Genomic DNA, 26,760 nt, shown 5'->3' with positions numbered 1-26,760 from the left:
AAGATTAAATGAGATCAAAGATGTATGAAACAAAAGTGAAGGTGACAGGATATCCAAGTACCAATATACCAATGCAAGGAGAATGCATGGTCAAAGTGAAACACAAGGACAAAGAGTACATGCTAGCATTCATCGTGGTACCAAAGGATGTACAGACCATATTAGGTTTACCAGCCTGTGAGAAACTGAACATGGTAAAAAGAGTCCTCATTCTGGAAAGCGAAGGAGAGACAGTTTATGATAAACTCATGAAGGAGTACAATGTCCTATTTCTGGGTCTAGGCTGCCTTCCAGGAGAACACACAATCAGAGTGGATAAACGTGTGCCACTGATAATACTTCCATGCAGAAAAGTTCCATTTGCACTTCAAAAGCAACTAAAAGCAAAGTTGGACAGGATGGAAAGCCTGAACATGATTCAGAAGATAGATGAGCCAATGAAGTGAGTGAGTTCACTAATTGTGGACAAAAAAAATGGAAAACTTAGAATTTGCCTGGATCCAAGATATCTAAACAGAACAATTAAAAGAAAACACTTTAAGCTTCAGACGTGTGAAGAAATCATGTCACAGTTTGCAAATGCAAAGTTTTTCAGCAAGTTAGATGCATCATCAGGATTTTGGCAGTTAAAATTGGATGAAACAAGTTCAAGACTGTGCAAGTTCAATAGTCCATTTGGCAGATACAGATTCCTCAGGTGACCATTCAAAATCGCCTCAGCTCCTGAAGGGTGTCACAAAACTATCCACGTAGTCTATGAGCACCTAGACGTAGTTGATACCACAATGGATGACATCTTAGTATGGGGAACCACGACAATGGAGCATGATGAGAGAGTAAGGAAAGTGCTGGAAGCAACAAGGAAAGCAAATCTGAAGCTGAATAGAAAGAAATGCCAGCTCGGGGTGACAGATATTATTGTGGAGATATTATTGGCAGTGAGGGCATCAGACCATATCCCAGAAAGGAGTCTGCCATTGGGAACATGCCAAGGCCACAATGCAAAAAGGACATACAGAGGTTTAATGGAATGGTCAACTATATGGGTAAATTCATATCCAACCTCTCAGAAAAGATGGCTGCATTGAGACTAACAGAAAAGAACATTGAATGAGAATGGAATCATGAGCATGAAAAGTCATGGAGCAAACTAAAGAAATTGCTCACATAGAAACCAGTTCTGAGGTTTTATGGCCCAGTGAGACCCATCAAGATATCAACAGATGCATCACATAGAGGGCTCAGTGCAGTTCCTCTGCAAAAATATGATGACTGGGAACCCATTGCGTATGCATCACGCTCAATGACAGATACGGAAACGCGATACGCGATACACTCAAATTGAAAAGCCTGTGAAAGATTTCATCAGTTTGTGTCAGGTCAAACAATCAGTGTAGAGACTGACCATCAGCCCTTGATTGCATTGTTCCAAAAGCCATTAAATAAATGTCCACTGAGAATACAAAGAATGATGATTAGGCTGCTATGCTATACATTGAATGTGGCATACACTCTGGGTCAGCTAATGTACATAGAAGACACGTTGTCTAGAGCTTTTGATACGAGAGAGCCCGCAATCACCAAAATTGAAGACATGAACACCTTCATGGACACGATCACAAGTGCACTGCCCATATCAGATGCAAAAATGGAGCTCATAAAGTCAAAGAGAAACAAAGATGAAACATTGAGACAACTGAAAATAAAACATCTTGGATGAATTGCCCAACATGAAGCAGGACTGCTCACCTGATGTTTCAGAGAACTGGAACTGCAGGGAGGAATCTATCAGTGGTTGAACGTATCATCTACAAAGGAAGAAAAATCCTTATCCCAAAGAGTCTGAGAAAAGAGATGCTAAAAAAGATCCATGGAGGACATCTCAGAATCGAAAAGTGTAAGAAAAGAGCACAATTGGTGATACACTGGCCAAGAATCAACAATGATATAACAAATGAAGTGTCAAACTGTACTATATGCCGGAAATATCAAGCAAGCAATCCTGCAAAACCACACCCAGCACCATACAGACCTTACCAGAAGGTAGGAGCTGACCTTTTCGAAAGCCAAAGGAAGGACTCTCTTGTAGTTACAGACTATTACTCCCTGTATTCAGAGGTGCGTAGACTGAACACCACCACTGCAGATGCTGTAATAACAGGTATGAAAGCCATATTCTCCAGACATGGCATGGCAAGTGAGACCAGTTTTGCAATTTAAAGTTCTGACAGTTCACCAAAGAGTGGGACTTTGTACACACCATGTCAAGTCCTTATTTTCCACAGTCCAGTGGTCTAGAGGAAAAATCAGTAATGACTGTGAAAAGATAGTGGAACGGACTTCTACCAGAGCATGCTAGTATACCGCACAATGCCGCGTGAGTGTGGTATGTCACCAGCACAACTTCTTATGGGACGTAGGCTAAGATCAAACTTAGTCATTCAGGAGAACCTCCTAAAAAAAAAGAGGGGGAGAAAGTGAGGAAGTTCAAAGAACAACAGAAAGAAAAGCAAAAGTATTACTTTGAGAGAGGAACAAAAAAACCTACTAGAACTCTACACTGGTGACCAAGTAAGGCTAAATGACAAAACAAACTTACGGACTCAGAAGGGAACTTTCCTTAGTGAAGTCCAACCAAGATCATACACCATTCAGAGAGATGAAGGTGCTGTTCTGCAAAGAAATCATCAAATGGTACCGGCCACAGTAAATAGAAAGATGGATACTGCTGAATAACCTGAATACACATCTGAGAAGACATCATCTGAGGCAACAACTCAGATTCAAGGACAATGTGTCAAGACACATGAATCCTCCTAAGAGATTCATTGAGCAAATTTAAAGACCCCTGTTATAGAATGAAGTAGTGCTATCTTATTCGCTCTTCAAGTTTTAGTGTATGTAAATGTGAACACACAAAACAAGTTTTAAAAATGTTAATAATAATGAAAATGTAAGTTGTTGCTGTTAAAGTTAAAATTACAGAATTATACAAAGAAAACATGTTAGTTAAAAGTAAGTACTTTTGTTTTGAGAAAGGGAGATATAATGATAATGATCCTGGTTGTAAAGCAACGAGCAGTGCCTTACTGCTTGATCAGACTTGGCTGCCACCAGGGGCTGACACAGAGCAGGCAGACAATATTCAATATCTTTAATGGAGCCTTGCAAGCTCATGGTGCTTCTTGCACACATTTTATGATGAAGACAATGTATTTTCTTAGTAAAAGAGGGTAGTTGTGCAGCGTGGAGCACACCTTCCAGGCCCTGGCCACAGTCAGGGGGGGGGGGGGGGGGCGACCTTGGTTACAGTGGATCACCACCATGTAGTGGACGCTCTGTTCCAGGCGCATGGGCCCAGGGGCGCCGCTGGCGGACTCCGTTCACGACAGCCCCTACGACCTGACGTCGGGCGGCGTGCGCTGCGGAGGGCCATGTGCGGAGTGGGGCTGCTCCTGCTCCTGCTGCTGGTGGCGGCGGGCGTCCTGTCGGCGTCAGAGGATCCTACGCGACGGGCCTGGCCGGGAGGTGAGTGCCGGCAGCCGAGGCAGTCGGTCGACCCGCCCGTAGCTGGTAAACCCGCGCCGGAGCATGACTCTCCTTCCCCGTCTCCGCGTCCTATTGGCTGCTGTGCCCGTAACCCTCAAGGCAACGACCTTGCCGACAGAGGGCGGTCCGGCAGGGGGTGGGGGGTAGGGAGAGCGGGGAACGGATGGGGGGGGGGAACAGGATAGGGGGAACGGGTGGGGAGGAACAGGATAGGGGGAATGGGTGGGGGGGTAGGGAGAGCGGGGTATGGGTGGGGGGGGACAGGATAGGGGGAACGGGTGGGGAGGAACAGGATAGGGGGAATGGGTGGGGAGGAACAGGATAGGGGGAATGGGTGGGGGGGTAGGGAGAGCAGGGTATGGGTGGGGGGGGGACAGGATGGGGGAACGGGTGGGGGGGGACCAGGATAGGGAGAATGGGTGGGGGGGTAGGGAGAGCGGGGTATGGAGGGGGACAGGATGGGGGAACGGGTGGGGAGGAACAGGATAGGGGGAATGGGTGGGGGGTAGGGAGAGCGGGGAACGTGTGGGGGGAGGAACAGGATAGGGGGAATGGGTGGGGGGGTAGGGAAAGCGGGGAACGTGTGGGGGGGAACAGGATAGGGGGAACGGGTGGGGGGGTAGGGAGAGTGGGGAACAGGTAGGGGGGAACAGGATAGGGGGAACAGGTGGGGGCGTAGGGCAAGTGGGGAACGGGTGGGAGGTCGGGAGAGCGGGGAACGGGAAGGAGGGATGGATAGGGGGAAGAGAAGTGGGGGTAGGGAGAGCAGGGAAAGGGAGGTGTAGGGGAAATGGTGGTGGGGTTACGGATGGGGTAGGGGGAATGGTGGTGGGGTGGGGGAATGGGGTGTAGGGGACGGGGGTGGGGGTAGAAGAATGGGGGAGGAAGGAAAAGTGGGGGAAACTGGAGGGGGAAGGGTGGGGAGAGAAATGGGGAGGGGAGAGAAATGGGAGGGAGGTGGAGGTGGGTTGGGGAAGGAGAGGGGAGGAGGGAAGGGTGAGAACTGGGGAAGGAGTGGTGGGAAAAGTGGGGATAAGATGAGGGGAGGAGAAGGGGAATAGAGAGAGTTGGGTGAGGTGAAGGGGATGGGGACAGGCAAGGAGAGGGGATAAGGGATGGGAGGAGAGAGGGATGTGGAGGAGGGGAAGGGGAGAGAGGGATGGGAGCAGGGATGATGGGAGGAAAAAGAAGGGATGGGACAGTGGGAGGAGAAAGAAAGGGGAGGGGGACGGTGGAAGGAGAGGGACTGGGAAGTGGGATGGTGGGAGGAGAGAGAAAGGGAGGGAGTGAGGGGAGAGGGGAGTGAGAAATGGGGAGGGGGAGGAGAGAAGGGGATGGGACAGGGGAGTGAGATGGGGAGAGGGGAGGGTGTCATCTTTGGTTCTGAGGTGGCTTTAGCCATTCTCAGCTTCCCAGTCCCAGATTGCTGCTGTAATTCATCTCTGCTTCATGTTTACTGGTTCAGTGGAGAGTCCTTCAGGCAAAGGAAATGGTGCAGGGGCACTGATGGGGATTTGCTGCATTTTGTGGCCTTCCCCAAGTACGGGATTTTCCACCCTGCATGCACATTCAAAGATGGATATGATGTAAAATGAAGATGAAGTGCAGACTGATGAAGGAACGGGGTGGTGGGGAGATGTTTTGTACTGTGGTAAGCCAAGAATATGAATTTTCCTTCCCTCAGGTGATTTGGGATGCATTAAGGATGACTTTCTGTGCTCGGATGGACACTGTATCTCTGCATTGATGATGTGTAATGGAAGAGCTGACTGCAGTGATGGGAGTGATGAGCAGAACTGCACTGTATCAGAATGTGGACCTCATGAATTCCAGTGCAGCAATTCCTCAGACTGTATCTCCAAGTACTGGCTCTGTGATGGTTACCAACATTGTCCTTCAGGAGTTGATGAATCTGACGACCTTTGCAAGGATACAGCAGTGAAGCTTGGAAACTGTGGGGAGTTTGAGTTTCTGTGTAATTCAGGGCAGTGCATAGAGCTTCAGTCAGCTTGTGACAACTTTCCTGATTGCACTGATGGTAGCGATGAGGTAAATTGTGGTAAGTGTGCAGGAATTTTAATATAGGTTGAACCTACAGCAGCAAATACAAGCCATTGGACTTGACAGGTAAGCTGGTGCTTGTGTTGCACACATGGTCTTCTCCCACCTTCCTTCATCCTGTGATGACACTGCCAAAGAGATGGGCTCAGCTGATCAGTTTAGAGGGAGAGACAAATTTTAATTAAAAAAAAATGTATATTTAATTAAAAAAAAAATTTAGACATGCAGGGCAGTAACAGGCCACTTCGGCTCGCGGGTCCTTGCCACCCTTTTTAAACCCCATTAACTTACAACCCCTGGTACATTTTGAGCAGTGGGAGGAAACTGGAACCCCCCAGAGAAAACCCATGCAGACACGGGGAGGACTTGCAAACTCCTTACAGACAGCGCGGGATTTGAACCCCAGTCAGGTTTTGATTGTTGGCACTGCATATCAGAACTGTGATGCCAACCAGGCCAAAATTGGACAAATGAGGAACTATGGGAAACATGTCCCTGTGACCGATTGCGCTCCAGGGCTTTTAAAAAAAAAAATCAAATTGTGCTATCTGCTTAGTCACTAATGAGATTCCAAAACCTTCCTCACAACAGATTGAAAAGGACTATAATTTCCTTGTAGCATGAACTTACAAACAAGTTAAACTGGAATTTCATTGAGGTAAATAAACCATTTAGGAAAAATTAAGAACATTTGGAGGTCCTGAGAGGTTTAGAAGCCCGTGTATTTCCATTGAATAGAGCAGATGGGAATAAATGTAATCTAAAAATTGATGTGGGTCTGCTTTAATGGAGACCCAGAACTTGAGGGGGATATTTAGCTGTAGCTTTCAAAATCCTAATAAGATTGTAGTGAACTTGAACTTGACATCAAAGACAGGATCTGAGAAATGCTGGGAGGATTTTTCTTTTTCTCTCGTCTTCATTTCCTCTTCAATCTCCATGGCACTTAAAAAATACAGCAAAGATGATTTGAAGGCTGGAGACGAAGCAGAGCCCCTCAAGGAATTCCTGGTGAGGAGGAGGCATTCCCTAAATTGTGAAGTAAGGAGCTGCTGTGGGTTTTCAGTACTTGAACTGTCTGCCAGAAAAGACCAGAACCAACATGTCTTTCTTTTAAGCCATGAATTTTAATGAATTTGGTCCCCAAGCTACATACTCCCTGACTCCAACTTTGAAAGGAGTAATAAAGGGAGTCCAGTCAGGTTTGTTGTTCGGAAGTTGAGAATCAAGGACTGGCAAGGCTTGAGTGTTCTTTTGGATTCAAAAGGTTTGCAAAAGACAAATTCCTGCTTCTTGGCACTCAGGGCCCCAGTTAGCTTAATTTGGGTTAGAGGGAAATATTAGCTAACATTGCACCCCTGCCTCAATAGCAGAAATTGCTCTGAAGATTTATATATTACTTTTTAGACATGCAGCCCAGAAAATGTCGATTGCAGTGCTAGGAATATGATTTAATATCTCTTTATGTACTTAATATTTTTGTTTTATTTTGCAGATAGGAATGAATGTTTGGAGGCAAATGGGAAGTGTTCTGATTATTGCTGGGACCTTCCGTTGGGTTATGAGTGTGCCTGTCCAGCTGGATTAGAGCTGATCAATCACTTCACGTGTGGAGGTGAGTTTGCACAATCAGGATTTAAAAGCATCCCACTAACTCCTTACAATTCTATTTTTGAGTCCCGTGCTGTTTATAAGGAGTTTGTACTAACTGGCAGATTCAAATGTGCCAGATGATGGGAGTTGTCAGACCACAGAGCTCCGGATCAGAAAGGTACAACCTGTATCAAAAAATGACATGTGTGAATTTGTTTTGGTCTTCACTGTGGAAAACACTAAATATTCCAATGATCATGGATGAACTAGTTTCAAATAAAGTTCAAAATCAAAGTTCAGATTTATTGTCAAGAGTATATACATGACATCACATACACCCCTGAGGTTCTTTTCCCTGTGGGCCAGGCAGAGTTTCTACTTTAAAAAAAAGATCCCTAGAAAAGAGAAATGTAAACAAACTGTGCAATACAGAAAATATTCAGTAATAAATAATGTGCAAACTAAGTGTGCTTGAATGAGTCTCTGAGTTTGTCGTTGAGGAGTCTGATGGTGGAGGGGGAGCAGCTGTACTTGAACCTGGTGGTGCGAGTCTTGTGGCACCTACACCTCTTTCCTGATGGCAGCAGCGAGAACCGAGCACATTCTGGGTGGTGTGGACCCTTGATGGTTGCTGCTGCTCCCCGACGGCAGCGTTCCCTATAGATTTACTTGATGGTGGGGTGGGTTTTGCCTGTGATGTACTGGGCTATGCCCACTGCCTTTTGCAGGGCTTTCTGCTGCAAGGAATTTGTGCTTCTTACCAGGCTGTGACGTGGCTGGTCAGCACACTTTCCACTACACATCTTTAGAAGCTTGCTAAGGTTTTCGATGTCATACCAAACTTATGCTAACCCCTGAGGAAGTAGAGGCACTGACGTGCTTTCTTCACAATGACCTTCCAGGAAAGGTCCTCCGAGATAGTGACTTCCAGGAATTTAAATTTGCTCACCCTCTCCACCTCTGATCCCCCAATGATCACTGGATCGAACACCTCTGGTTTTCCCTTTAGTCCACATTCGGCTCCTTAGTTTTGGTGACGTTGAGTGTTATTGTTAGAAGTTTTAATGGAAATATTTGTAAAATTCTGAATCACACACATTTGGGATTAGAAAAACTTGGACTAAAGGCAGACAAGTTGCCATGACCCAAAGTCCAAGGTTAAACAAGGATGCTGGAAAACTGGAGCACATTGCAAAAAGGTTCTGGAGCAACTTGACTCATTGCCACACTGACATGTTTGTCCATGGCCTCATGTACTGCCAGGTTGAGGCTGCATGTAAATTGAAGGACACCTTGTATTCTCCAACCAGACGACATCAATATCAACCTCTCCAATTTCTGCCAACCCCTTCGCCCTTTCTCTTTCCTACCCCACCTTTGTGTTCCTTCATCCCTCTGACACCTTCCTTCCTCCAGCTTCCCACCCTCTTCCTATCTCAGGGCATCTTTCTCAGCCTCCTGCCCTTCCTCCTATCATTTCTTGGTTCCTTTCTTTCCACTCCCATCGGCATTCACCTATCACCTGTAAGCCCGTCCCCCTGCCCCATCTTGTTATTCGAGCTTTTGCCTGATCTCGGGCCATCCCCAGGTGAGGGGCTCAGGTATGAAACGTTGACTGCCTGTGGCTTTCCGTGGAAGCTGCCTGACCTGCTGAATTCGCCCAGCAATTTTTTTTTGTATATACCATCCAAAAGCCCTAGTGCAAGTAGCAACAGAGATTGTGCATCTGTCGAAATCCATCAAATTCTGAGAAGGTGATAGTGGATTGAGAAATAGCAACTGCCTTATTCAAAGGGAAGGAAGATAAAAGGCAGGAAACTGTAGAACCTTGAAGAAAGGGATGTCTATTGTTGTCCTGAGGCTGGAGTCAGTACTTAGAGTACGTAAATGACTAATCATTTAGATAAGATTAATCAAACCAAGTGAACATACCTTATGAAAGCAAATCCTGTTTGACCAATGTGCTTGAGTTCTTTGAGGATATTACCAGCAGAGTAGATAGACAATTGTAGAAATGGTACAGTTGGAATTCCAAAAATCTTTTGATAAGGTGCCACATAAAAGGTGCAAGAGCTCAAGGTATCAGAAGAAGTGTGATTTGAAAATTGGTTTTAATGTAGAAAACAGAGGTTTGGAATGAAAGGATAATTTCAGGTTGAAAGTATGTAACTAACTTCTGGCGCATTACTGGCCGTTAGAGATGATGGGGTGGAGGCAGAACACAAGGTATCTAACTTGCCAAAACACAAAAATGGTGTAAGAACAAGTTGTAACTGCATCGAATGAGTGGGCAAAAACTTGTCAAATGGAATTTAGTGCGCACTTTGGTAAAGAAGAATCAAAATGCACATCGTTATTGAAATGGAAAAAGATTGCAAATGAGTTAAGGCAGATGGATCTGGATGTTGTCCAAGTCTAACACTGACTGACACATGCTCTTGCTCATTGGGCCCATGCCAACAATCAACCACCTGTTTACATTCAGACCAATTTTTATTCTCACCAACTCCCTCCAGATTCTACCGCTTACAGTGGCCAATTGCTCTACTGACCAGCACACTTTTAGGATGTGGGGCGGGAAGTAGAACACCCAGAGGGACTCAAACAGCTTTAAATGTTCTGCCTGTGCCTCAAATTTACCCTTCATCTGAAACTCTCCCACTAGTGAGAGCAAGCAGGGCATGCAAACTCCTTGCAGGCAGTCTTGAATCGTGGTTCGATGACCAGAGATACTCAAGCAGAGTGGATACCATGACGTAGAGGTTCCCAAATGTTAGCCAGTCGTGGATTCCAGTAATGTGGCATATCACTCTGTGTGGTGCAATTGTCTTCCACTGCAGACATTAACCATGCAAACCACTATACTCCTTGTTCACTGAACTTTCAGTCAAGTACAACAAATCTGCTTCAATGAATACAAGCTGAGAACAACACAGGACTGTGCTCAACATTAGCTGCAAAATGAAATGGAAAGAGCAGTGTTCTTTCTTTACATTCTCTAATCATGGAGAGGAATAGAGTGAGACGAGACAAACACAGGAAAACAAGGGCACCTGGGTTGACATGAACGAGTTGGGCGATCGGATGTGTTCAGATTCACTTGACATTACCATTGTGGAATTCTTCACCAATATTCATATAGCAATCAATAATAGAGTTGCTCTGGTAGAAGCATGATGGACTGAATAGCCATCTGTTGTGTCATAATCACTCTACAATTTATGGACCAGAAATTTAACTGAATCGGAGCTACATAGTTGCAACATTACAAGAACTGGTCAGGCATGGGTATCCTGTGACGAGATTCTGGCTTCCTGACTCCCAAAACCTTTGCACAAAGCACAAGTCAGGAGTGTTCCATTTGGCCGGAGTCAGTACAAGCAACTCATATGCCGCGAAACCTTTGCAGCTCAATCACACTCAATTAACCCAGCAACCGTGTACATTTTATGGAATGTGGGAGGAAACTGGTTCACCTGGGAAAATCTCAAGCAGGTCACAGCATGCATAGAAACTCTTTACAGGGAGCCCTGGATTCTGCTCCAGATCCCAGCGTCTGCATCTCTCGTGTCTATAGAATGATGGTGGTTTGTCCCCTATTTGGGGAGTTGTGAGTCACTGGTTATTAAAACCAATTTTCTGTTCACTAGGAGAGGAGCCCTTTGTGATTTTCACCAATCACGGTAACATTAGAAAGCTGAGCATTAATAGAATGGAACCTGAAGAATTAACTGACGGTGTGGAAAACGCAGAAGCAGTAGATGTCAATGTCGATTTGTCAACCGTTTATTGGTCCGATGCAACTTGTCATGGAATTTTCAGGTAAACAAAATGATTTCAATTTCAATTCAGTTCAATTCCCCAGTGGCCATCCATTTCAATGGTCAGAGAGGGACGGGGGTGGGGGGGGCTGTAGTACTGGCCACCAGACAAGAGGTCATAGGTGGATATGGGTGGGAGGGCAGGAGAGAAAAAAGTTGGGAAGTGATTGGGGGAGGTGGGGAAGGGGATAGGTCTCTGAATGGAGAGGGAAGGCAGAAGGATAAGGAACTCCAGCCCTCTCCAGAAAAGTGAAAAAAACAAAGGCACAAACACAAAAACCAAAATAAAGTGAAAGTAAAGGTGTGGAGAAAATGGCAGCGAAAAAAGAAAAGCCAAAAGCAACGAGAAGAAGAGAGGACGTCGGAAGAAGAAGGTGAAGTCCTTACCTCTCCGAGGAGTCCCGCCGCGGAGAGAGAAGCCCGCTCCCTAAGGTCAGTTGAAGCCCCGAACTCGGGACTACAAAAATGGCTCACGGAGCCAAATAAAAGTGCGCAACCGCGCATGCGCAAGACAAAAATAACACTGACGGGAGGGGGGACCAGCTGAGGAGTTGATCTCCACAGCTGAAATTGACAACCACAACAAACCAGCAAGAGGAAAACACAGAAAATAACGAGAGCAAGAAAGAAGAGAGTAAAAAGAAATCAAAGAAACAACAGATGACCAACCCAGAGGAAGAAGACCAACGCCAAGACACTTCTAATAAAAATAAGAAGACCAAAAATACCCAACAAAATAAAACAAACAAACCAACAAGAAAACCGGAAGAGACAGAGGTAAAGGACACAGATCCTGGAGTGGACTCAGAAGAAGAAGAAGAGGAAGAACATAGAGAAATGGAAGATGAAGGGAAGGGCAAATACATGGATATATATTTTTTAAAAGAATATATGGAATCAGTAAAAGAATGGCAATCACAAGAATTCAGTGAAATAAAAAGAAGAGTAAAAAGTACAGAAGAAAAAATGAATAGATTAGAGATGATCATGTCAGATATAGGAAAAAGAGTGGACAAGGTGGAAGAACGAGAAACAGCCGTAGAAATGGAAGTAGATGACTTAAAAAAGAAATTAGAAGAATCTGATAAAAAAGTTAAAGAGACACAAGAGCTGTTAGCTCAGAAGATAGATATAATGGAAAATTATAATAGAAGAAACAATATAAAGATAGTGGGCCTAAAGGAAGATGAAGAAGGCAAGAATATGAGAGAATTTATAAAAGAATGGATCCCCAGGGTCCTAGGAAGACCAGAATTACAGGAAGAAATGGAAATAGAAAGGGCACACAGAACATTAGCCCCTAAACCACAACCACAACAAAAACCAAGATCCATTCTAATAAAATTCTTAAGATATACAACAAGAGAAAATATATTGGAGAAAGCAATGAGGAAAATAAGAGAAGACAAAAAACCACTGGAATACAAAGGTCAAAAAAATTTTTTCTATCCAGATATAAGTTTTGAACTCCTGAAGAAGAGGAAGGAGTTTAATGCAGCAAAAATGATCCTATGGAAAAAAGGATATAAATTTATGCTAAAGTATCCAGCGGTACTTAAAATAGTTATTCCAGGGCAGCAAAACAGACTATTCTTGGATCCGGAGAAAGCAAGAAAATTTGCAGAACAACTACAAAACAGACAGAGAGAGGAAGATATGTAACGAGAAGAAAAATGACCACAGACTATATGTATGTGTGAATGTAGGTATATATATATATATATGTGTATGTGTTTGTGTATGTATGTATATATATATATATACACCTCTACCGGCACCACCTACGGCTCCTAGAACGCTTCCACCAGCTTTGTCTCCGCTCCATCCTCAACATCCATTGGAGCGCTTACATCCCTAACGTCGAAGTACTCGAGATGGCAGAGGTCGACAGCATCAAGTCCACGCTGCTGAAGATCCAGCTGCGCTGGATGGGTCACGTCTCCAGAATGGAGGACCATCGCCTTCCCAAGATCGTGTTATATGGCGAGCTCTCCACTGGCCACCGTGACAGAGGTGCACCAAAGAAAAGGTACAAGGACTGCCTAAAGAAATCTCTTGGTGCCTGCCACATTGACCACCTCCAGTGGGCTGATAACGCCTCAGACCGTGCATCTTGGCGCCTCACAGTTTGGCGGGCAGCAACCTCCTTTGAAGAAGACCGCAGAGCCTACCTCACTGACAAAAGGCAAAGGAGGAAAAACCCAACACCCAACCCCAACCCACCAATTTTCCCCTGCAACCGCTGCAATCGTGTCTGCCTGTCCCGCATCGGACTTGTCAGCCACAAACGAGCCTGCAGCTGACGTGGACTTTTTACCCCCTCCATAAATCTTCGTCCGCGAAGCCAAGCCAAAGAAAGAAGGTTAAGTTGGTTATTGACATATTGCTGGTAATCCTCATGAGAGACTAAGATAGGTGGATAGTCAGCACATTGTTTTTCCCTGGGTGACAATAGCAAATATCAGTGGGCATCTGTTTAAGGTGAATGGAGAAAGGTTTAGGGAGATGGCAGAGGTAAATTCTTTACAGAGAGTGGTGGGTGCCTGGAATGCATTTCCAGGGGTGGTGGTGGATGCTGGTACAATAGGGACATGAACACGGATATAAGAAAAATAGAGAGTTATGGGTGAGAGATAGGGAAGGATTGAGGAGTATGTTTACATCGTGGGCTGAAGGGCGTGTACTGTGATTTGCACTGTAATGTAAATTGAATCTTGAGAATGATTGACTAAATTTTATATTTTGCTCTAGCAAGTCTATGGACCAGGAATACAAGCAGATCCTCAGTGATGTGCAGAGAATCGGTGGGATTGCTGTGGATTGGATATATGACCACATCTACTGGACCGAATCCAGAGCCAGGACCCTATCTTTTGCTACTCTGGATGGATTGAGAAGGAAGACATTATTCAGTGGGAATCTGGAGGAACCTGCGGCTGTTGTAGTTGACCCATACTCAGGGTATGTCCAATGGCAAACATAATAATGTTGATCATAACAATCCCTTGCACATTCGATGAGGATTCTGAGCAGAATCTCAACAGCTAGATCAATTAACCATACAGTTACTGACTCAAAGCAGAACCTATGACCTCTATACACAGGATCCCGAAGAGGCTAGTATATGAAGCCAAATGCAATCTGCTGGAGAAACACAGTGAGTTGAGCAGCATCAGAAGGAAAAAAGAAAGGCCAATATTTGGACAACTTGAAGTCCCTTAATGCACCAGTGAGTGTTAGGGGACAAGTAGCAGGATTGATTCCCAGCTTTGTTGAGGACAGAGCGTGGGAGTAAAAAGCAGCTCTTCACAATGGATGAAGAGGTGGTGTTTGACGCAGATCAGGATACCTCTTCACACCTCACATTCATGATTTGGATTAGAATCAAGAATACAGTTTCTTAATTTGTGGATGATACCAAATGAGGATGGACAGTAGTCAGGAGGATTCCCACAAACCTCAGGAAAACATTACTGAGAGTGGAAAAGAATTGGCAACTTAATTGAACACAGTTATGTAGACATAAGCTTTGGTAATGAGTAGGGAGGTCTCTCACTCCTCGTAAGGGATGTGCCTAGGTGGGGTAAGGAAACAGAGCAATCTCAACGAACCAATACAGCCGTCATTAAAGGTGGTACTACAGGTTAGCAAGATTATCAAACAAACCTTTTGGGTTTATTTTTAAACGGGGAAGTCAGAAGCAAAGGAATTAGTCCAAACCTCTTCTGAAAACCATGGTTAGTCTACACTTTATGACTCTGCAATATTCTGTTCATTATTGTAGCGCAGGGGTTTGCAGTTTTTTTTAAAACGCGTTCCATTTTAAATAATCCCTATGCCATAAGTGCTCGGCAATTGATAAGTGGTATGTGAGATGGGAAGGGAAGGTTGAGAACCACTGCCCTAGATACAGTTGTTAATGAAAAATTGTCATTGGCCCATTTCCTTTGGAGTTATGAAACCGTGCACATAACGAGTCAATTAGGGATGATTCAAACAGTGATTTTCAAACTTTATATTTCAGCTCACATACCACCTTAGACAATCCCTTACTAATCACAGATCACCTATGGCATAGGGATTACTTAAAATGGAAGGCAAGTTTAAAAAGTAGAATGTGATGAAAAGGTTGCCCACCCCTGTTGTAGAGAATAGAGGTAGGAGAAGATTCACAAGGATGACACCAGCAATGAGAGAATGTACAATATCAGAACAGTCTATTAATAGACCTGAGGGAATATATAGGGCAGGGTGAGGCCAGTCTGGGGATGTTGTTAATGGGGCATTTAGAGGGTAAGAAAGAAATGTGATGTGCCATCAGTGGCAGAACAGAAATGCTGGAAACATGCAACCAGTTTGGCGTCATCTGTAGAAAGAAATGATTAATATTTCAGGTCTGGACCCTTCAGATTTTGTTTTTATTTCAGATTCAGATTAAAGTAATTTAAAGGAAGGTGGAAATAGCATGTGAAGGAGAAAGGAATAGAGAATCATACGAACAAACTTAGCTGAGGGAAGATGGGAGGCGTCAGAGCAATGCAGACAAGTGGTTGGGCAAACCATTCCAGTTCTAGACTCTATACCAGTAATTCACAGCAGGGCCCAATACCCCGCCGTAGGCCACAGCACATTTAGCTAAGAGCATTGTTTTCTTTTCACTTCACATAGCATAAATTTTTAAAAATGTTTTTAATGTAGTCAGGAGGAGAGTCATATGGAAGAAACCAAAACAGGGAATGGAACCCCTAAACTTTGAGCAGAGGCCCAGGGGGGGCCAGAGCCGATAAAAGATGGAGAATGGCTGCTCAATATCCCGTATAGAAGCAGTGGCAGGCCAGGCTACATCTGAGGAAAGAAACATTTAATGTATCAGCTTGAAGATCCATTGTCAGTTCTCCACACATGCTGCCTAACCTGGTGAGTGTTTTCAGTAGTCTTTTTTCTGTTTCAGATACCCATTTTGTTGATTTCAGCCTACCATAACTACCTGACAGTTGTGAAGTAGATACGTCTGCTCCGAGTTCAGTCTGCCCATTGTCTCATGCACTGCCAGACTGAGACCACCTGCAAATTGAAAAATCAAAACCTCTTCTTCCATTTGGGCACCCTCCAAACGATGGCATTAACATCTACTTCTCCGGTTTCCATAAAAGACCACCCCTTCCCCTCCTTCTTCCTCCCCTGTTGCCTTTCTCCCAGCTCTTGTGTCTCTCTCTTCCCTTTTCCCTGTCTCCTTTCACAGAGCCAAAAGCAATTCTCTCCTCTTCAATTAATTTATTTTGGCTTTTGGTCTGGACTCCTCCTCCTCCTCCATTCTTCCCCCTTTTGCTCTCCAGTCTTTATCCAGACACCTTCCTGTTGTACTTTGAAAGAAGGGTTCAGGTAGGAGGCCCAAAAAGATGGTAATATATTTTAAAATCTGACGGACACTGCGAGACTGGTTGAGGTCCTCCAGCATTTCTGTGTTTTTACTACATTCACAGCATCTGCAGACTTTTGTGCTTTACTCCCAGTTGGAAAGCTAAACTGAGGATCAGTTTTATGGATGTGGAGGGTAGGATTGACAGGTAGAGGATGTACAGGTAGATTAATCAACTTGATAGGATTCATACCATGAACGGAAGGGCTGTTGGAGAATAGAGACATTCTTGAAGGATACAGTACAGGTGGATGAGGTGATTAAGGAGGCCTATAGGATGTTTGCTTCATGAGCCAGGGGAGAGAATACAAGAGTAGGGAGGCTCAGCACAACTTGAGAAAACATTGCTTAGGATGCAGAAAATTGTATACGTTTCTGATTCCCATGTTATCAGAAGTACTTGTTTAGACTGAAAAGATTCGCCAGGTGTTCCTGAGATGGAGAGTTTCAGTTGTGAGGTGAGACTGCAAAGGCTGGGGTTGTCTTCCATGGAGCAGAGGACCTGAGAAGGATTATCATTAAGGTAGAATTCTCAATGACAGGGTCTCCAACATCAAAGGGCACTGGTTTAAGTCAAAGAGTAAGAGCTTCAGAGGGAGAATTTTTTAATTTAGAGGTTTAAATCAGGAATCTTCTGCCTGAGAAAAGTGGTGGGAGCAGCTCCTTGCAGCGTCTGTGAAGCATCCGTACAACTATTCGAATCACCGGACATTGAACACTGCAGACCAAGTGTCTGTAAATTGGATTAACAGCTGGTTGTGTGCAAATTGACTCTGAATGGACAACTGAGTGGTTTCTGCAAAGCTTTAGGCATAATCTTTGAGGATTCCTTGTTCCCTGCGTTGAACTGAAATTTGTTAAGGTTAAAATTCTGAATAAGTTTTGAAGGGAAAAGAACTTTCACTTTAGAGGTAAATAATGATTTGTGAAAGTTGGTGCCTCAAGACAGACCTTGTCAGAACCAAATGTTGATTGTTTAAATTTAATGTAGACGCCTGAACTAAAATTCCCGAGTTCCAATTAATATTCCACAGCCACCATCTAGTCTTTTTACAGCATGGAAACAGGCCCATTGACCCAACTTGACCAGGCTAGTCCAATTTGTCCATTTCTATCTAAGCCCTTCCTATCCATGTACTGCTGTACATCTTTTTTAAATGTTGCAATTGTTCCTGTCTCTACCACTTCCTACGGCAGCTTGTTCTACATAGCCACCACCCTCTGTGCAAAATAAAATTGCCCCTCAGATCCCTATTTAAATCTTTCCCTCCTCACCCTATTTAGATTCCCCCTACTCCAAGAAAAAATGACTGACCATCTATGCCCCTCATGATCTTTATAAGCCTCACCCTCTTACACTTCAGGGAAACAAGTCCCATCCTATCCAGCTTCTGCTTGTAACTCAAGACTTCCATTCCCAGTCGCACCCTTGTGAATATTTTCTGCACCATTTCCAGTTGAATGGCATCCTTCCGATAGCTGGGACCCAGAACTCTGCACAGTACTCCAAATCTGGCTTCACCGATGTCTTGTACATTGGTGTAACGTGATGACTCTACTCTTGTACTCAATTCCCTGCCCAACAAAGGCAAGTGTACCAAACTCCACTGCCACCATAATCCTATCCACCTGTATCACCAGTTTCAAGGAACTATATACTCTACCCCTAGGTTTCTCTCTTCTACTATACTCCCAAGGCCTTACCAGTTACTGTGCAAGTCCTGTCCTTGTTTAAGGTACCAAACACCTTACACTTGTCTTTAATTCCACCTGCCATTCCTTGGCCACTTTCCCATTTGATCTAGATCAGTTGATATCTCAGATAACCTTCTTCATTGTTCATTAGAGATCAATTTTAGAGCCATCCACAAACTTAACAACCACTTTGGTAACTTACCAATTACATTGTCATCCAAGTGACAAACACAGCAGACCCAGCACCAATCCCTGCAGCACACCAACGGTCACAAGCAGCTGATCTATGTGATAATGCTCTAGAACCACCCTCTGTCTCCTACTGTGAAGCCATTATGGTATCCAGTTGGCCAACTTTCCCTGGATCCCATGTGATCTCACCTTCCAGACCAACCTGACACATGGGACCTTGTCAAAAGGCTTGTCTAAAGTTCATGAAGACACCACCCACCATCCTGCCCATGTCAATCCTTTTTGTCACCCCATTTAGCACAGTTAAAGAGAAGATCAAAAGGATAGCAAATAGGCACTGCAGATAGGATAGAGGTAAGATCGAATCGAATGCTTTCACTAAGGAGGTTCCTCCTGTGCCCTTTCCCTAGAATGTGTGAAATATCAGATGGGATGTGTAATAAAAAAGTATTGATGCAGTTAGAAACTATTCAGATGGATACATTTTCAGGCCTGGGTTAAGTTCTGAAAAGAAGCAGGGGAGAAAAAAAAACAGATTCTGACCATCAGATTTTTAATCTTTCCTGGCTACAGGAGTGGTATAAGAGGTATGGCAGATTGCTAACATTCAACCATTGCTAAAGGAAGGAATAAATCAAGTCTTTGTGTGCTAGTTGGTTTAACTCCAGCAAAGCATTTGGAATCCATGGTGAGGGACAATGTAAGCCTTCATTTTGAAGGGGATAGATTAATCAAGGCAGAATGGGTCTGTTGGCACCGAAACGACTCCAGTCTCAGATTTGCACGTTCTCCCAGGAACCACATGAGCTTCCTCCCACATCCCAGAGACGTGCAGATGGGCCCCTATAAATTGTCCCTAGTGTAGAATCTGGGAGGTATTTATTAAGAATGGGAGAAGAATACATGGGATCACTATAAATGAGATGGCATAGATTTGGTGGGCATTACTCAGTCTGGTCTCAGTAACTTGATGTGTTCCCATGTGGCCAGCTAGTCAAGATAAAAACCAAAGCCCAAGGCATAAAGAAGAGTTAGATCCAAAATGGTCAGTAAAAGGATGATGGTTGATGGGTGTTTAGAAACTACATGACTCTTACCAGTGAGCTCATTCGTCAATCCTTTGTATGTTTGTCCTTTAATAGTAAGGAATATAGAAGGAGTGGTGAAGAGGTTCGCAGATGAAAGAAAGATTGTCTTGCTTGACAGTGAGGAAGGAGCAAAGCTTCAAGCTTGAGGGAGATCTGGAAAGAGTTGTTAATTGGGCAGAAAAATGGCAAGTTGAGTTCAATCCTGAGAACTGTGACGTAATCCAGCTGCACCAAGGGGATGTACAGGTAGGGGATGTGCAGGTCGGGGGATGTGCAGGTCGGGGGATGTGCAGGTCGGGGGATGTGCAGGTCGGGGGATGTGCAGGTCGGGGGATGTGCAGGTCGGGGGATGTGCAGGTCGGGGGATGTGCAGGTCGGGGGATGTGCAGGTCGGGGGATGTGCAGGTCGGGGGATGTGCAGGTCGGGGGATGTGCAGGTCGGGGGATGTGCAGGTCGGGGGATGTGCAGGTCGGGGGATGTGCAGGTCGGGGGATGTGCAGGTCGGGGGATGTGCAGGTCGGGGGATGTGCAGGTCGGGGGATGTGCAGGTCGGGGGATGTGCAGGTCGGGGGATGTGCAGGTCGGGGGATGTGCAGGTCGGGGGATGTGCAGGTCGGGGGATGTGCAGGTCGGGGGATGTGCAGGTCGGGGGATGTGCAGGTCGGGGGATGTGCAGGTCGGGGGATGTGCAGGTCGGGGGATGTGCAGGTCGGGGGATGTGCAGGTCGGGGGATGTGCAGGTCGGGGGATGTGCAGGTCGGGGGATGTGCAGGTCGGGGGATGTGCAGGTCGGGGGATGTGCAGGTCGGGGGATGTGCAGGTCGGGGGATGTGCAGGTCGGGGGATGTGCAGGTCGGGGGATGTGCAGGTCGGGGGATGTGCAGGTCGGGGGATGTGCAGGTCGGGGGATGTGCAGGTCGGGGGATGTGCAGGTCGGGGGATGTGCAGGTCGGGGGATGTGCAGGTCGGGGGATGTGCAGGTCGGGGGATGTGCAGGTCGGGGGATGTGCAGGTCGGGGGATGTGCAGGTCGGGGGATGTGCAGGTCGGGGGATGTGCAGGTCGGGGGATGTGCAGGTAGGCAGTGGAAGGGTAAAGTGAAGTAGAGGAAGAGTAATTTTGTGGTCTACGTCCACAGATCCTTGAAGGTAGTGGGATAGGTCATCAAGTAGTTAAAAGGCTTATGGGATGTTATGGGTTATTAGTTCAGACCTAGAATATAAGAACGGCATGGTGTTAGCAGACCCGGGTTTGAATCTGCTGCTGTTTGTAAGGAGTTTGTGCCTTCTACCTGTGACCTGCATGGGTTTTCCCCAGGTGCTCCAGTTTCCTCTTCCCCTGCCTGAACATACAGGGTTGTTAGGTGAATTGGGCATAGTTGAGCAGCATGGGTTTCAGTGGCCAGAATGAGCTTCTGCCGTGCTGTATCATTTAAACAATAAAAATCAGGAGACTATGGGAGGACATAATGTAGTGTTTACCACAGACCAGCCAAGATTAAATTGAAGGTAGGACAGGCCCAAGGGGCTGAACAGCTTTCTATTGATATGTCCCATCCTGTTGCCAAGTTAAGCACCTTGGGTTTATTGAGCACCTTCACTCTGCTGCATTGACAGGGACCTCTCAGTGGCCAACCATTTTAATTCCCTACACCATTCCCAGATCAGCACGTCAGTCCGTGACCTCATAAAAAAGGTGGGGAAGGTGCAGGAGGAGGAGAGCACGCTAACAGGTAAAGAAGTGATAGGTGAATACAGTGGGAGAGATTGATGAAAAAAAACTGAGAAGTGATGGGGGTGGGGGTGGGTAGCTCTCTAATAGGTGAGGGAAGGGTTGATGAGGAGAGGAGACAGAAGAATAGGGTACGGCATCCTGCACTGCCAAACTGAGGCTACCTTCATATTGTGTCTGGGCACTCTCCAACATGATGACATTAAGATTGATGTCTCCAGTTTCTGTTAAATACCTCTACGAGTCTCTTTCTCTATCCCTCTTTTTACTTTCCTCCACTTCCCACCCCTTCCCTCTCTCTTCAGAGTCAACCCTTCGCCATCATCTCAGCTTTTTCCTCTTCTACCCTTTCACTTATATCCATCTGTGACCTCCTACCTGTTGGCCTAAACTCCTCCTGTCCCTTCCTCCTTCCACTCCTCCCCCCCACCCCCCACCATTGTGTTCAAGTGCTTGTCCGTTTTTTGCACATACTTTGACAAAAGGTTCAGGCCCGAAACATTGGTTGTATCCATTTTCTTTCCTGTGTATGCTGTGTGACCTGCTGAGTTTATCCTGCATTTTTATGCATTGCACTTGAATCGCAGCATCTGCAAACTTTCTTGTTTAAAATTTATTTTGAAGCACTGAAAAACTAATTAATGGATTAAAATAACACATTTGGAGGTCAGATATAATCATTAATTATCACCTGGAAGATTCTTTGAACCCTCATGTTTGCTTTAATTATTCATTCACCAGCTTGGATGTGCTTGGCAGTGTGAGCAGTTATTGTTACCTGACTTGATTTTAAATGTAATGTGCCTTTATTAGTGCATCATTGTCCATTTACCTCATCAGTTCCTTGCATCTTAAACACCCTGATTAAATCACCACTCCATGTTGTGTGTCAAAGTGAATGCAAATTATTAAAGAGAACATAGAATGGTACAGCACAGTAGAAGCTCTTCAGCCCACAGTCTTGTGCTGACCTACTTCCTCCATCTAATCCTTCCCTCGCTCACAGTCCATAACCCTCTATTTTTCTTACATCCATGTGTCGGTCTTAACAGTCTTAAATGTCCCTATTGTACCAGCATCACCACCACCCCAGCACTCACCACACTCCGTGTAAAAACAAAGCGCTACTTCTGACATCGCCCCTAAACTTTCCTCCTCTCATCTTGTACTGATGTCCTTTAGTGTTTGCTACTTTCGTCCCTGGGGAATAAAAGTTGCTGGCTCTACACCCTTTCTATGCCTCTCATAATCTTGCAATAATTAAGTCACCTCTTAACCTTCTTCACTTCAAAGAGAAAAGCTTTTAACTCTGTTAACCTTGCCTCGAGACTCGTTCTCTGACCCAGGCCACATCCTCCTAAATCTCTGCACACACTCCATAGCTTCCACGTCCTTCCTGTAATGAGGCGACCAGAACTGAACACAATTTTCCAAGTGCGGTATAACAGAGTTTTATGAGGTTCAACACCACCTCACAGCCCTAGAACTCAATCCCCTGACTAACGAAGGCCAGCATAGCATAAGATTTTTTTAACTACCCCAACAACTTGCGCAGCATTCTTGAGGGAGGCTGTGGATTTGGACCCTCGAGCTCTGTCTGTTCTTCCACACTGTTAAGAATCCTGCCATTAACCATGTACACTGCTTTCAAGTTGGACCTTCCAAAATGCAGCACTGTACTTATTCTATCTGATACTTTTTTGCTTAATTCCTCATCCTGTCTATATCCTATTGTGAGAAACAGAAGTACCTTCACAGAATTTGCTCGAGACAAAAATTGAGAACAAAGAACATTTATTATACAACAATGCAAAGTTGGGTGCTTCCCCTTACCCTGGGAATACACACATACACTGGGGCTCACCCAACTTTTATACAGTTGATTTCAGTATAGAAGTACCCTCCCCCTTACATTCTTCTGCCTCCTGGATGAGTTTGGCATTAGGCAATCCTGTCTGCCTACGTGCTGTTTCTGTGAACTTGGAGGACCAGGGGGTATCCTGTCGGTGTCCCATCATCTTATTGTCCTTATTCACTTGCTAATTCTGTCTCAGGCTTACTCATTACATATGCAGAACTTGCTGACTCTCTCTAAGGCTAGAAGACCCTTATCTTATTCAGACTAACTTCCTACATTCTATTATCTTCCCTTATCCTATTCACACTGGCTTTATTCATTACACATATATCCATACTAGCTTTCTTCATCTCTCATATTTTTATATTAGTTTTACTCATCTCTCACACTATTGTAACCTCCAATAGATACTTCTGCACTATCCACCACACCTCCAACCTTTGTATTATCTGCCTTGAACTCACCATCAGTAGATGAATTAGAGGCAAGGTAGATGTGTGGGAAAAATACCCAAGCATGTGGACTTGCATTATGCGTCCTTTATTAACAACTCTTTCTTGAAGAATGACTGGAATATAACTCTTGTTTGTATCACTCATAAGTTTTTAAAAAATTCTTCCAATTGGAGACTGATTCTTGAGCAAGTGTATTAGAAAGCTTATTTTCCAATTACTCCAAAATGGTATTGGGGTTTGGGGGGAAAAAAAAGTATAAATATGAATTTCAATGCATATGGAGCAAGGAACAGAGGGTGAATTAAGGTGCAGATCACTTGTCAACCAGTAGAATGGTGATAATTATGAGGTGATGTGGGAGATGTAATAAGGGCCCGAGGAACAGTGTAGTTAAATGGCAATGAGGAATTCGAGCAGGATGATTGCAAGGAGATCTGGAAGGAATGCCAGCTTTAATACATAAATGTGCTGTAGAAACTCAGCAGGTGACACAGCATCCAGAGGAAGTGATCAACATTTCGGGCTTGGGGGCCTTTGTCAGGTCGGGATTTTAATTTAAAAAGGTGGGGGAGTGGGGAAGAGGGAGGAAGGGGCAGGGGGTGGAGAATAGGCAAACAGAAAAGAGATCATAGGTCAATACAGGCAGGAGGGAGCAGAGAAAAAAGCTGAGAAGTGGCCGGAGAGGTAGGGTAGTTTTCTGATAAGAGAGGGAAGGGGGTGAGGAGATGGATGGATAAGGAATTCAAACCGAGGCAACCCAAAACATTGCAGTAAGCACCTAATATTCCATCTGGGCCCCCTCCAACCAGATGGCATTAATATCGACCGCCAGTTTCTGTTAATCGCCTTCCCCAATTCTCTCTTTCTCTGCCTCCTTTCCTCCAGTTCCCCACCCTTCCCTCTTCTATCCACCTGTGACATCTGTTAACCTGTGCTCCTCTCTGCTTCCCCCCTGCTTTTTATTCAAGCACCTCCCTGTATTTGCTTATCCCTAATGAAGGACCCAGGCCCAAAACATTGGTTAGCTTTTACTTCCTATGACCGCTGTGTGACCTGCTGAGTTTCTTCAGCACATTTGTGAATTGCACTGGACCCCAGAATCTAGAGTTTTACATGGTACATCAGTTTCCACTAGTGTTTTAACTTGAATCTTGAGCTGTCCTGGTTAGTTGCTGTTACATTTTTAAGTCCTGCGAATCTCTGAATTACAGGGTCCTTTACTGGGCTGATGTGGGAGAACCAGCAAAAATTGAAAAGGCTGGTATGGATGGAGTTGGCAGAAGGATAATGGTCAGCGTTGAGATTGAGAAACCTACAGGGCTTGCACTGGGTAAGAGTAAATACCACCATCCATTGAATCAGGATTTGTTTTTGCAGGTAAGGGCAGTCCTTTCGATGGAAACATTTCCTCATTTCTCCATTTGTAAGTTCGCAGGAACCAGCACTTCAGCCCACCATGTGTAGATCAAGTTCTACACTGGTCCCAAACACTTGATTTTTTATGTCTTCACAATTCAAAAGCTTGTCTAGATAAGTTTTTAATATTTTATTTTTGATTTTCCAAAGACTCAATAAACAAAATTTTACATCTCCACGTAATATGATTTACAGAGTCCTTATTCCCCCTCCTTACACCCTCCCCTCCCTATCCCTATCCCAAAATATAAAAAAACAAAAACCACCTCGATACTGGCAAAGACAATGATCCTTCTCAACGCTAGAGGACCTCGGATATTAAATAGAAACAGACAAGGGAAAAAACATGTCGTCTGCGACACATTCCTCATTTCACGTTCTTAATCCTTTACCCGCTGGGATGGACTTGTTTCTTTTCTCTTATTCGATGGGGGGGGGGGGGGTGAATTGGTGTGCCTTAGATACGGTTGCCACACTTCAACGAATGTGGCATATCTCTTCCGTTAATTTTGTCTAGATAATTCTTAAATGTGTCGAGAGCACCTGCCTCCAGACAGTGCATTCCAGATTCCAACCACCCTCAAGGTGGAAAATTTTTCCTTGTCCCCTTAAATCTCTTATCTTTTAACTAAACCTTTTTCCCTCTGGCTTTATGTCTCATAATTTTGTGTACCTCTGACAGATCCCACCTTTCTATTTTTTGTTTCAAGGAAGCAAGTCCAGTCTATCCCATCTTTCTTCATAACTGAAACACTCCCTTCCAGGTAATATTTATAGCGGCCATGGGAAAGATATGCCGGCAATTTATAGCGAGTGTGGGATTGTTATAGTGAGCATGGAAATGTAATAGCGGCAATGAAAGAATGGGTACAATTTATAGCACCCTTGGGAAAGATGCACCAGCAATTTGTAGCGAGCATGGGAAGGGGACATATCGGCAATTTATAGCAAGTGTGGGAATATTATAGCAAGCATGAGAATATAATAGTGGAAATTTATAGTGGGCATGGGAAATGTTGAACTCTTTAGACTGAGTGCCACGGTATTCCTATAAACAGGACATTCTGGCCAGGGCACTGCACCTTATCAATGTTAATTGCCCAGACCCAGCCCTAAAGGAAGAGATCAACATATCAAGCACCTCTGATTTGAAGACAACATTAGAATTTAAATCCTGCTCAACTCTTAACCCTGTCTTTGATCTATTTAATTGATTCCTCTCCAAAGCTTGTTAATGTATTGAAGCAGAATATCATCTCTATAATGGAGAATTGACACCTCTGGGGAAAGTTGATTGGGTGTTAATTGTGGGAGATTAACTGGCAGATGCTGGTATGTGCTTTGTCTCATGCCCCATTTAAATGCAACTTGCTTTTGTCAGTTAGAATTTATACCCTCATGTGCACATTATATGAATATTTTTACACAACTTCTGGTGGCACATTATATGCATGTGTGAATCAACTTGTATAACATTCAGTTAGTGTCAAGCGTTGATTCCTGCAGTAGACTACACCACTTTCAGGTGGCCAGAATACCTGAATGTAAAGTACCCCAATGCGGCTGTCAGGAGGCCACCTGAAAGCAGAGAACCCATCCCCGAGGTGTAGTTACTCAACCCACCTTAGGGAGGTATATTCTCCGCTTCTGAGTGCTCCCCCTAGGCCCCTGAAAGCAGCAGCCTGTGCCTAGCAGGGGCCGGCTGATGACAATCAGCTGGCAACCCCTCTCCTCGCTGCCGACAGCCCCCCTCCCTGCTGCCTAACAGCCCCCCAGCACAGGAAGTCAGGACAGGGGCAGCCGGCGTGGGACTACGGGGCAGGAGTGTCCGGCGCAGGACGTCGGGGCTGGGGCATTCCCCCTGCCGGCTGCCCCTGCCCCG

General features: G+C 45.0%; 1 protein-coding gene across 1 annotated transcript in view; it reads left to right on the top strand.

The window, feature by feature from the left end:
- Window positions 1-3,315: 3,315 nt before the first annotated feature.
- LOC138758865 (very low-density lipoprotein receptor-like) overlaps window positions 3,316-26,760 on the top strand; it is a 39,588-nt gene continuing 16,143 nt past the window's right edge. The window contains exons 1-6 of the mRNA XM_069928368.1: window positions 3,316-3,573; window positions 5,234-5,608; window positions 7,106-7,225; window positions 10,854-11,025; window positions 13,776-13,985; window positions 24,674-24,792. Of these exons, the coding sequence (XP_069784469.1) occupies window positions 3,435-3,573; window positions 5,234-5,608; window positions 7,106-7,225; window positions 10,854-11,025; window positions 13,776-13,985; window positions 24,674-24,792 (1,135 nt within the window). The 5' untranslated portion in view covers window positions 3,316-3,434. The remainder of the gene's footprint in view (window positions 3,574-5,233; window positions 5,609-7,105; window positions 7,226-10,853; window positions 11,026-13,775; window positions 13,986-24,673; window positions 24,793-26,760) is intronic.

The sequence above is a fragment of the Narcine bancroftii genome, chromosome 3 (assembly GCF_036971445.1).
Source record: "Narcine bancroftii isolate sNarBan1 chromosome 3, sNarBan1.hap1, whole genome shotgun sequence".
In the NCBI taxonomy this organism is placed as follows: Eukaryota; Metazoa; Chordata; class Chondrichthyes; order Torpediniformes; family Narcinidae; genus Narcine; species Narcine bancroftii.
Note: the sequence above shows the minus strand (reverse complement) of the source record. Positions and strands in the feature narration are given on the sequence as shown.